Source organism: Sciurus carolinensis, chromosome 11, assembly GCF_902686445.1.
Source record: "Sciurus carolinensis chromosome 11, mSciCar1.2, whole genome shotgun sequence".
In the NCBI taxonomy this organism is placed as follows: domain Eukaryota; kingdom Metazoa; phylum Chordata; class Mammalia; order Rodentia; family Sciuridae; genus Sciurus; species Sciurus carolinensis.
Window position 1 is genome coordinate 106,160,139 of NC_062223.1, and position 13,086 is coordinate 106,173,224.

The 13,086-nt window shown below is 34.2% G+C and overlaps 1 protein-coding gene across 6 annotated transcripts in view; it reads left to right on the plus strand.

Moving 5' to 3' along the window:
* The window catches only part of Gria4 (glutamate ionotropic receptor AMPA type subunit 4), a 348,446-nt gene that overhangs the window by 306,508 nt on the left and 28,852 nt on the right, over positions 1 to 13,086 (plus strand). For all 6 annotated transcript variants that reach the window (XM_047515811.1, XM_047515810.1, XM_047515815.1 and 3 more), the window contains exon 14: positions 1,357 to 1,604. In XM_047515811.1, the coding sequence (XP_047371767.1) occupies positions 1,357 to 1,604 (248 nt within the window). The remainder of the gene's footprint in view (positions 1 to 1,356; positions 1,605 to 13,086) is intronic.

Below are 13,086 nucleotides of genomic sequence, written 5' to 3' on the forward strand. Positions count from 1 at the left end.
CTTGACATTTATCAATGTTTGAATATACTTTCCTTTGTTTCAAATACGTGAGTCAATCATTTGGTTTATTATTTAGGTTTATTGATTACTAGTTACCATCTTATAAAGTTGAAACTTCAAATCCCACTTTTATCAGTTTTTTCTTTATCCACCTGAATATTTTTGCTTGTCCCAAAAATATGTATTCTTAAATTTGCTATTCAGAACAAGAACAATTGCTTCCTACTGGATTCCATATTTGGCAAACAAAGGAAGATTAATATAAATAAATGTGTATACTATTCAGAATTATGCCTCACACATGAAATCTAAATGAAGTCTCAATTGCTTTTTTATTTAACTCCAGATACAAAATTTCAGCACCTTGTTATTGAAAAAAATGCAATCATAAAAGTTTATGTGCATCATCCTATTATCAAACATCAAACAGGTGTTAGACATTTCTATCTTACTAAATGAATGTTTGGAAGACATTTGAGTTCAGTTGGGTATAATTTCACATTAAAAATGTATATGTGAATGAAAAAAATCTAATGCCAATGCAGATGATAGTAAAAGGACCTGGGTAAATTAAGTAGTTGGAGCTCAGGTAGACAGAAGTAATTCATAGAAATAAATAAGTTCCTTGACTGGAGTCAGGAGATGAGAATGACTCATCAAAACACAAAGTAGGAAAACAGGAATCACTTCTCTTTAAAGTTTGATGTATATTCTATCTGGAGATTTTGTCAGATAATGTCTAAAACATGTTTTGACTAAACTAGAATTCGATTGTTGTGTTGTGAATATTTGCTTTTTTATACGACAGCAGATTTCTCCTCTTTCTTTGGTGTTCAATTACTGACTTGATATGACCCATACCTTTACGTGCATCTTACTTTGAGGTATCGAGAAAGATAAAAATAAAATAACTCACCTCATTGGTTTTAACACAAATATAGTATTAAAAGGAGTTCTGTCAAGATAAAAGGACCAGATAACTCTGGTCCTTTTCAAGTTTATCATGATTGTGGTATAAAACATGATTTTAAATGTTCAATGCTGTTCATGGCCTTCTATGTTAAAAAGAATGATAAGTAGGTATTTAAGCAATTGAGTAAAGTAATTATTATGGCAGGAGGTACAGGCTTCTTTAAATATCACTTTTCAGTGTTTGTCATTTCAATGATTTCCTTAAATAGTCGCAAAGGGTATTTTTCCACTGATGAAAGAATCACCTTACTATTATGTTACTGTATAGCAAATTAGAGGGAAATGGGAAGATACTAAAAGGCTTTATCTGTGTTTCTGCTTCAGTCAATTTTAACATGTTGTTCCCTTCTTTCCTGTATTTAATTTTATTTTAATTTCCTCCAGAGATCAAAAATAGCAGTGTATGAAAAGATGTGGACCTACATGCGATCAGCAGAGCCTTCAGTGTTCACTAGGACTACAGCTGAGGGAGTGGCTCGTGTCCGCAAATCCAAGGGCAAATTTGCCTTTCTCCTGGAGTCCACTATGAACGAATACATTGAGCAGCGAAAGCCATGTGACACGATGAAAGTGGGAGGAAATCTGGATTCCAAAGGCTATGGAGTAGCAACGCCCAAGGGTTCCTCATTAAGGTGGGTGGAATAGTATAACAATATAACATGTGTTGTTATAGTATTCCACCTTCCCTGATGTCCCTGAAAGAATTATTTTGTTTTGTGTGTGAACATGGTATGTGTGTTTGTTTATTTTCTTTTTCTCCATTTCATATTTTTTGGTCAACCATCAGGTAAAATTTTTTCTTAATTTCAGAGTAATCTTAGTTGACATAAAAACCTTTGAAGGCCATATAAAAACCAAACCGGTTGAACACTCGCTGCTTCCAGTGGGCCTAAAACAGGAGTAGCATGTACTTCTATATCTCATCAACTTTTTTTGGCCACCAAAATCTACCCTGTCATTGTGTCAGTAATAATTCTACATTTTATCATTATTTTTTTAACATAATGCCTGGCCTCTAGTTCGGGTAACTAAGAAGAAATTGACTTCTTGCCAGCGAACCATTTTTTTTTTCCATTTTGATGTTTCATTTATTATGGCATCATTCTATTTTATATTATCTTGAGATTTCGTTGGTGTTAAGTTTGAAACCACATCTATTTATAAAAGCAACCAGGCTCAGGGAGAAACAGGCTCTGGTTTTATAGTGCTTACTCAAGTCACACTCCCACCTATTTTAAAGGGAGTGTGGTGTAAGTAAGATCTGTAAAATTAGATCCAATGACAATACAAAAATGTTTATAGATGAGCCCCTTATATGTGATTCATGAATCAAGTGTTTTACACATGTGGGGTAAAAGTGAGACTTTCATTCTTATGGAAATATTGGTTAAATCTGCCCTTTTTATCCTCTTGGGTCCTGGACATAGAAAATTCACATGTTTATGTCCAGGAGGCAGAATTTCCTATTTTCCTTAAGCAATAAAGGCTGCTGTTGAATTGATGGGGCTAGAGCCCATCACAAGTGATGACTGACAGATTACTCTGGTCTCAGTGCTGCTTAGGAGAGATGCACACAAAGCACAGATTCAAGAGGAAATCAGAATGTTTCCTAAAGGACTTAATCAAGAACCTGGTCTTGAAAAATGATGTCTCTGGTAAGCCATTCAAAAATGAAGGTAATAAGACTTATACTCTTGCCCAGCACAAATGAAAGCAATATAAACATCATATGATTGTTTTCATTGATTTCAAAAGGGGAACTGCAAAATACTTTAAGATGTGCATTGGGTGGGGGAAGGGTTGAGAGATATAAGAAACAAACACCAGTACTGAAAAGGGTTGTGTTAAACCAATATTGTGTGTTTGCAAGCAACACTGTAATCACTAGTAGGGGGTTTATGGTATATTATGAAAGGAATGGTTTTCAAAAGATAGATAAAAGTTAGTAAAGACAATTTGGGTGTGGACTTTGGCAACTCTGAAGTCTGGTTTATTTGAACATACATCCCATACCAAACTGGAAAAATGTGCAGGGGGAAAGCCAAACTAATAAATTATCCATAATGGAATTCTACCCAAAAAAGATTTCAATCACTCAGAAACCTAAACTGGCATCAGGGTAGTTAGCCTTTGATGGTATATTTTGTATGATGAACTATGAAAAATATATAATTCCAATGAGATTGAGTAGCTAATAAAATAATTTAAAAGAAATAGAAGGGATGAAAGAGACAGTGGTTGATATGTAGCTCAGCATTCAGACTATTGATTACATTCACTGGATGTCTCTTTTGCTCTTAATTAATTCTCTGTGGATGTAGCTGCCTTGTCCTCTGTCTCATGTGTACTGATAAAGTCAAGCTCCAGGGACTAAAATTGGCCCTAAGATACGGGAGCGTCTGACTGCCATTGATGGCAAGAGTTCCCTCTTAAATGTGCCACTTTGTCAAATCCACACTACAGGGATTGTTTGGAAAGATGCTGAGGGCTTCATCTGTCTAGAACTGTTTAATAATCAGCCATTGGCTTCCCCCTCTTTTCCTGTCCTTGCCTGGATCTTGTTAATGAGGCAATTGTTAAATTCGGCTTCCTGGATGGAGAGTTTGTTTACACATTTTGTTTTATATATGCCACAGTTTCCTGAGCAAGCTGGCCCCTGCATGCCAATACTACAGTGATTTTGTCCTGATTTTTGTTTGTTTGTTTATTTTGTTTTTTTGGGTGTTTGTTTGTTTTGGTCCTGGGGATTGAACTCAGGGGCACTCAACCCCTGAGACACATCCTCAGCCCTATTTTTTGTATTTTATTTAGAGAGGGTCTCACTGAGTTGCTTAGTGCCTCATTTTTGCTGAGGCTGGTTTTGAACTCATGGTCCTCGTGCCCCAGCCTCCCAAGCTACTGGGATTACAGGCATGGGCCACCGTGTTCAGCTTTGTCCTGTTTTTGAGAACATTGGAAGGACACTGAAGACTAACCAGCATTCACCTTGCCCCCTACCTTCCCACTTCCCCATCCCCTGCCATCTAAGCAGGAGGCTCACTAAATCTAGATCTCAATTCTTATTCCACTAGGATTATTTTGTTTCAAAGAGATAAACTAATATAGAGATGAACTAACAGGCATCTTTTGCATAAATTATTTTGTTTGTAGAAGCAAGTTCAAATTAATTGCATTCATCAGAACAAGATCCAGAGGGCATACCTGTATCAAGTGTCTTTGAAGCCTTCTATCTTATTCAGTTCAGTAGAGACTTAGGTCTGTTCTCCTTTAGGATCTATCTTTTCTTAACCAGGTCTTTAGGTTAATTGCTCTGGATATGGTAAGACATGTGTATCTCAGTGTCATTAATGATGACTTTTTCACAGACTGCTGTTTTGATTCTTAGGTAACTTAAGGCTTTAAGAAAAAATAGTAAGTGTTCCTTCTATGTAAGCTTAATCAGAGAATGCCAACAAATGACTAGCAATGTTCCTTTGGTCTAGGGAAGTTTTAAGTTTCCAAGTTCTGCTCTTTGTTCAAAATGCTTAAGAATAAATGTCATAGAACAAAGGAAGAGTGTGATACTCAACCAGGATGGAAAATCAGGACTTGGGTCTTAAATGTAGACTTTAAAATAAATGCAGTCAGGATCATTAGAGCGTATTTGTGACAAGCCTAAAAAATATCACAATGGTGATGACTAACACACAGCTTTATGGTGGATAATGATATACAGAGCTCTTTACTGTTCAGAGAGACTTTATTTCAGATGAGCATTAGCTGGCCATATACCTGAGAATTAAAGCAATTGACCTATCCATTATATATGACCAACAACAATTCCCAGAAATCATTGGTTTATTGTACTTTGACATAAATTCTGCCATTTGTAGGTGACAGAACAATGTCAGGTATATTGATCTTTTTATTTCTCCCGAATCTTTTTTTCTACATTCACCACACTATTTATACTTTAATCAATACTCTGGCTTCCTCCTGTCTCCTTCTCCAGTATCCTTGACAACCCAAAAGAGTAGTGAAAGACTTTTTCTGGCTAAGAAACTGTGAAGGGTTGTTTTAAAATATACATTTCAAATGACATTGTAATGAAATGTAAAATTTAAATGAAAAAAGTGCATTTATTTTGACTTTATTTAATCTATCAGCACTATCAACTTTACTATATGAATTGATTATAGCATAGATATATGCTACAGTAAATACATACTTTATTGTCAAAATGCTATCAACTTTACATTTAAATAATAAAGTATAATAAAGTTACATATTTTATTGTTAAATACTATCAAATTTACTACATTTTAACTATAATTCACTAGTTACTATACTCGTGATTTTACTATGCAATAAACAAACCTATTAAAAGTAGTTTAGAGTGAAACATAATTTGAGTAATACAGATTTAGTGACTTAGCCCCTTTAGATGAGAATACTTCTGTTAAAGAGATTCATGGTATTTAAAATCAGAAGTGCCTTCATTGAACAAAGCAGTGGATCTTATCTGAAGACTTCCACTGACCCTTGTAAGGATTCATATACTTCCCCCCAATATTTGAAGACAAATTTAAAAACTGTAGTCTTCTGTACCTTTATAATTTAATAGTGATAATTTCCGTATAAACTTGCCTGCGGTAAAGATGTTTGTGGGACTGTGTCTAAAATAAGACAAATAACCTGTCATCAAAAAAAAAAAAGGGAGAAAAAAAATGATGCTTCAAAAGAAAATAGCTAGAATGAAACTTGCATCACTGGTGAGCTCTGGAAGATATGATGCCCCGTTGGACTTGGCAATGCCCAGTTGCAGGCACCCATGGCAACAGGAACTGAGCTTTTGAAAGCAGGCTCATCATAGTTCTTTTGCAACAGGCAGCTCCCTGCCTCACAGAATACCACACACAGCAGGGAGGAGGAAGTACTAAGAAAGGGAAGTATAATACCACATCTCTCCACATTTAACAAAATCACTGACCTCATAGATTCTTGGACCAAGTCTAGATCTGCTTCAGGATGAGTACAGTTCTCAGTAGGACAAATTGTTTCCTCCACTTTGGAGAATTTGATAGGGTAGATGTATTAAATAATATTCAAATCCATGTATGAAAGGTGTATTATCCTAAGGAACCACTTTCCCATATAAAATCTGTCAGACATACCAAGTCACAAGTTCAGATGACTATAGAAAATTTAGAAAAAAGAAATGTGCTATAGTATTCTTTTTTTATTATTAAAAGTAAGTCAACTGCTAGTATGTACCAAAGACAATAGAAAAACTTAAAACTACAGAAATGTGAGGCTGAGTACTTAATATACTGATCGTCTCTTGACCACGAATTAATAACTTTTACATGTTTTATGGGAAGGGATTGCAGTAGGTCAGTAAACGATTTTTCTTATATTAACCATTAAGGAAAGAAATGCCATTTTCTTAGTGCCATATTAAAAGTTGCTACAGATAACTTTGTTTTTGTGATTCTGTTATGTTTTGAATATAGTCTCTCAGGCTAGGGATTAGACAAACAAAACAAAAATCAATTGTGCCTCTCAACATACACACAAATGCACACGAATCCCCCGTGGTACTAAGTTAAATAACTACCCAATTTGCTCTTAGGAATGCTGATATTTATTGTGGACATCAATTATTTTGCATTCACAAACTGAGATGTCACATGGTGAAGGTATCAATAGGACATGTGTCCCAGGAGAAAATAATTGCACAGTAAGATTCATATTATCCTTTACCTTTCTGGATGCTGAACACAACAGGAAGCATAAAACTTTCTATTACTATTTGAAATTCTAAGTTTTTTCATTTAATTCTTTTCTATAATTGAAAGATGACTCCTCATAAAGAGGAAACAAAGGTTTTTGTCATATTATATTAAGACTAACCAGGCATTAAACATTTGTGCCTTTCTTCCCATTAGATTTTTTTAAATGCTGAAAAAATATTCACTCAGTCTTTTGACAAATAATTCAATAGTTGGTTGCTGGGTTCCAGCTGAGAATTTATCAGGTCATTTTTAAATTGTTGCCTTTGGGGATGCCTTGCGACACCAGGTGGAAAAACTTCTAAACTTGATGTGTTTGGTTTGTTTGTTGTTGTTGTTGTTGTTGTTGTTGTTGTTGTTTTTAGCTCTTGCTCTTTTCACCACTATACTTAGAAGTTGTACTTTAGCAACATTCTTGAGAAAATGTGAAGTTCGTGGCTATTTTAGTTACTGCCACTTCAAAAAGGACAAAGATTAAACTGCTAGAAAAGAAACTTAGCAGCTTATTTAAACATGGCCAACTTGATTTGATGAGCAGTCTAAGACTAGATCTTAATTCTGGTGGTTCTGAGAAAAGTCAGAATTCCAAACTGTTGTTCTTTTGATCCATGCAATGCCTCATAGATAAATCTTATAAAGAATCTCCACAAAGAACATCTATATCCAATGCAATTCAAAGCAACTCAGTAGCAGCACACACCTGAGTACAGAATCTCTAGCCCCCAGGTTAAGTGGCCTTGACCTCCATATGCCAACTGTATTTTGGAAACAAAATTGTTCTAAAACCAAAACTCCTAATTTGATACATAATTAATGTGCTGAAAAATCCCTGAAGTGAATTTGCCCCTACATTAATATTACATTTAAATATTTTCTTGGTATATGTCAAGTAGCCATACAGGTTTCATATTATGTCACTCATCTTCACAGATCATCTCTATGTAAGGAATAATCTCTAGATACAATCCACAGCCCCTGCCTAACACACACACACTGTAGTCAGGTTAAGAAGAGGCATAAGAACAAAACAAGTGTGTGAAACTTTCAGTGAATTTGGATTCCCTTTCTGTACTAGTGGATGGAAGGCCAAATATGAGTTTTCTGAAACTGAAGTTATAAAGCAATGGAAGTAAAACATTTTTCCTGAGGGTTCTGGCAATGCTAAGATCTAAAAAGAGTCTAACTAAAACATCCTAGTGAGAAAAAAAATCCAGTCAGTCAAAGCAAAGTATCTCAAAAGATTGTCTAACAAAAAAATAAGAGGTAGGGGGAAGAAATGGAAGGGAAATCTATAGAACCAGGAATCCTAGAGGTTGAAGTAAGGAAGAGCAGCAGATATTAGTATGTGGGAGCTGTTGTTTCTGCTTTTTTATTGTATGGGTATGTTGCTCACATTTAAGTCTTAGCTGCCGGACAAGAGCCCTGTGCCAGAAGAATTATCCACCTGAGGCTTTCAATATTCCCAGGTTAACCTGGCAAGGAATTGACAAAGTGTGCAGGCATAAGAGGTCTGCACTCCCATGACAGGAAAGGACACTAAGGCATGCCATGTCATCATGAGCAGGGATTCAGATCAAAAGTAAGGAGTTAAGTAAGGGATGCAGGGGATTCGTGTATGGAGGGCAGTGCCCGTTTGCCTTTAGAAGTAGTCAAAGTAGATTTGAATGTGTCAGATTTCACTAGCATTCCCTTCTATTGAATTTCTTTTCATTTCCTCATTCTCAGAATTCTCCAGAACAAGATTTAAATCCTCCAAGAAAGAGGTGTTTTGTTTTTTCTCTGCATAATATGGCTTTTGAAACTACTACAAAGCTACTCTTGAACCTTCTTAATAATAACTCAATTATTAAAGAAAATAAGTCTGGGGAGGTAGCTCAGTGGAACAGAGTTTTCCTTACATGTCCCAGGGCCTTGTTTCAATCCTCAGCACAACAAAAATGAATGACAAAAATAAAGGAAATGCCTGAGGTTAATTTTCTTCACTATAGGATCTCAGAGTATAGGACCATGACTTCTATTGCTAGGAAACACTCTTGAAGCTCACAATTATAAAGTTATCTGTACTTATTTTATGGGTAGTTCTTTATCCTCTGAACATTAGTAAAAGTACAGGGACAAGTTCTGTGTTGGTGTTTTTTGCACACCCCTTGTGTAGGATTCTATTCTCCAGAGTCACCTTCCTAAACATAAGTATACCAGGAAGTTGACAGCACAGGCCACTCAGAGATTGTAACTCTTACATAACTCTTACAATTCTGAATAGTTTCATGGGGACAAAAAGAGAAGCATTATAATCATGCTGCAGTAGATTCCTACTTCTTATTGTCCCAGGGCACTCAGCTGAAAGTGTAAAGTGGGAGGAACTAAAGAATAGAAGGGACTTTTATGCTTTCAATAATTAAATAGAGAATATTTTGTGTCTGCACTGACGAACATGCTACATGCTACATACACACACACACACACAAACACACACACTCTATACTCATACAACACAGGGCTTTGGAAGCAGTGATGATAAGTTTACCATAAAATTCCTAAATGCCTATAATTAAATATTATAAAACTCACTTTATTGTGGTGATGCAATTTACTCTTTAGTGTAATTCTGTACTGTGCTACTATAATGTAGTTTTATGATAATTATCAACATCCACTTTGAAGATCATAAATACATAATGGTTTTTCTGAAAAAAATGAAAATGTACCCATTTGTTTCAACATAACATATAGGAAACCATTCATCCACAACTTTAGACTTTATTAAATCTATTTTGTCTCTAAAGATAGCATCAGCAAAGATGGGGCTAGTTTTATGATTCATATTTAGCAAACAAAAGATAAAATAGTTTGGCAATCATTTAGAATGAATTAGAAAGTAATAATGATTCTGTTCAGAATTATAGTCAAGTTTAACTTAGCTGAGAATAAAAAACCATAGCTTGTTTATTTTAAAACTTGTTCTTTCAGCAAAATCAGTCTTATAGCTCCTGTTTTCACAATGAAATAACATACATCTGAGATGATTTTGCCACAAATATATAGTAGCATGTATATTTACCAACACCTTAGAAAATCACTAGTCAGTTCTCTAAAATACATAGACCAGGTCCTGATCCTGCTCAGAAACAAGTATGATCTTGATTATAGAAATATTTAATAAACAATAATTACACTAACAAAAGTCATAAATTCCATGAACTCATGCATTATTTATCCTCCTTAATATCAAAAATCTTTTTCATAATTGAAAATAGTTTCTTTTATGGACAGATTTCATACTTTCTGAAAATCTAAAATTCACTTTGAAGAGATATACACAGAATGAAATATACTTTGAAGAAGCTTGTGAAATTATTTCAGTGCATCCTTTAACATCACCCAACTCAACAATAAAGAAAAATTAAAGACACAAAAACATTAAGTGTACATACAATACTGAGATGTTGGAGAGATCTATGATTTTAAAATACCACTGACAATACAAAGACATATCCCTATCATGTTGAAATAAACTAGATTTTATTTAGCTTTCATTTCTTCTTAATTCTGGGGTACTCAAGTGAAGAAATTAACCCATGAATACGTTCTACAGAAATGTTAAAAATTCAATGTTTTCTCTAAGCACTAAATATTTGGGAATTAACTACAATAAGAATTAAATTTAAAATAATCAAACAAATGTGACACAAACAGTTCTGTGCTTTCAAAGCAAATAATATACAGATTTTTCTTCCTTATTGCTTCACTTCACAGAAGAAATAAAAACTGTCAGGAGCTACTATAGGATCTCTGCTGCTATAAAATCCTGGTTATTTCATATGCGATGCTGAAAGATATGGAGTTTCTGAATCGCCCTCTTAGAAGTGATAGCAGGCAGAAGTTCCAATAGTAATCAAGAAAAGACATCGTCAACTCCCCAGCCCGTAGTCTCCCCTTTCCAGAAATTTACAAGCAGAACCGCAAAAAATACTCATAAAAACATTATCAGCAAGGACAGCTCTTTATGTTGCTAATGTCTGTCGTTACAGAAAAATAAATTAAAAAAAAAAACGAGAAACTTAAAATCAAAGTATCCAGAGTCCTAAGACAGTACCCTAACCTTTGCCTTAAATTTGATTAGTGAAAGGTAAATAGAAATAAATAGGATCCAAGTAAAGTTGACCTCAGATTGTCTCCCTGAGTAAAAAGAAAAGAATATAGACTGAAAAATAAAATGGAAAAAGTTACTTTTTATAAATGATATGATAATATCATATATAGAAAACTAAAAATTACTGAGCAGTATATTTCTTAAATGAAACATTAACAGTAATAGTATAATGTTATGCTTTTCAAATCACTTCCATATATACTTAACTTGCTCCATTTAACTCTTTTATGATGTCATTTTATTATAGAGACATTGTATAGTTTAATTGTAAATTAAACGTTAAGTGACTTGCCCACTGTCAGCTGAGGTTAGAACTGAGATCTTCTGACTTTCTCCAGTGCTCTTATAAGAAAAGAACCAAAAAAAAAAAAAAAACAGGAATTTTATATAAAATACAGTTTACTCTTAAACTTTACTATACAGTGTCTGTGATTCCTCCCTGATGCAGTTTTGACAACACTAGTAATTTCAAGGCATATCTGAAATACCAGTATAGAGCGTAAGTCTCCCAATTTTCAAACTTTTGTTAAAAACTGAATATTCTTGTTGAATTGAAGAATTTTCACAAAGATACATTTCAGGTTAGCCCAAAGAAAGATTCTGTAACAATTAAAGTTAGTTCCAATAAATGTGGAGAAAATTGGTTTATGATCCCCAACATCAGACTTGTCCAAGTGAAAGCAGACGAGATTCTCACATCTCAGAGAGAAGAGATAGTGATAGTGACAGTGGGGACTGTATTCTCTTCCTACTTTGAGACTCCCATTTCTGAGGTGTACCGTGGGCTACATTTATTAGAACAAACAAAGAATTATCTTACACCTCTTTGGAGTTGTGGACACTTAATCGGACTGGGAGAAAATTCAATCTCAGAACCTTAATAGAAACTCATCTGGTTTTGGAATTAAATAAATCACTTTGTTAGTGAATAGCTTCTTTCATTGCAGTCTACATTGTGAAATGGAAAGATATTTAAGGAGAGCACTTCTCTGTGAAAACCAACAGAGCTGCAAATAGATGCAGGTTTTGTGCTCCTATATAGCAGACATTTAACATTATATTTTGACAAGGTAATGAACTTGACAAAATTGGTTGGATTATTTAAAAGGGGGAATAAAACAGCAAAAATGAGGTGCATGCATATAGAAGGAATTGTTTTGATTTTTTCAAAACAAAACTTATATTTCTCCTTCTAGATATGATAAAAACTGATTCATGAAATGTGGTATCCTGTGGTGTTTCAATATAAAATGCTTGGGAAGATGGTTTTTAAGGACATTGTGATAACCCTAACAACTTCAGTACTATTTAATCTCTTTTCCATTTTTCTCTTTATCAAGAATAGCAATCAGTTTATGCCCTGAAGCATGAATATTGCACAGTCACTATAATTCTACTCAATCTAGGTAGTATACCTATAGTTGTTCTTATTATAGATTCCCAATTTATTTCTAAATATAAGGATATTTCCTTTAAAACTGTCATACAATTGACTTTCATAGAAGAAGTAGGTGTTCCATACAACTCAATTCTTTTGCCCATTAGAAGCATAACTTTTCAATTTCCAGTTGTATTTGTTTCAAAAAAAAGGAAATTTTCTCTGCACATATCTATGTATTTTTTTTAATTTATAGCATTTTGTGGGTAAAAGGTATTAGTTTGTCAAAGTAACCATTTTTAGTACATTCATTAAAGATAATGAATGAAATTAAAGTTCCAGAGAAGAACACAGGGAATATATGTATGTTACAGTTACAGGGATTTTATTACACCATATTATATTATGAAACTTTAAGGTTATTAAAGATCATAGTATTAAATCTAATGCAAGACAAATGGTGACAGTAACATATGGATACAAGATGTCATTGCATAGCATAGAACCTGTCTACAGTGTTTTTTCCCTGCACATTTTCATATGGCCATTAGAGTAATGACGACAACATCCCTCATTTTAATGTCTCTGGAATACAATGGGACAAACTGAGGTTCCAAAGCACATCCATCTTCTCACCTACTGTCATTTTACTTGATGAAGAATTTTAATAAGTTACCCAAAGTTAAATAACAATAGCACATGATCTTGTATGGGTTCAGGTTCATTCTTGGTCTCCACTCTCCTTCATGTCTCACGGAATTCAATCAATTGTCTGGTATTTGATTTTATATGGGAGCCAATCACCCACCCTC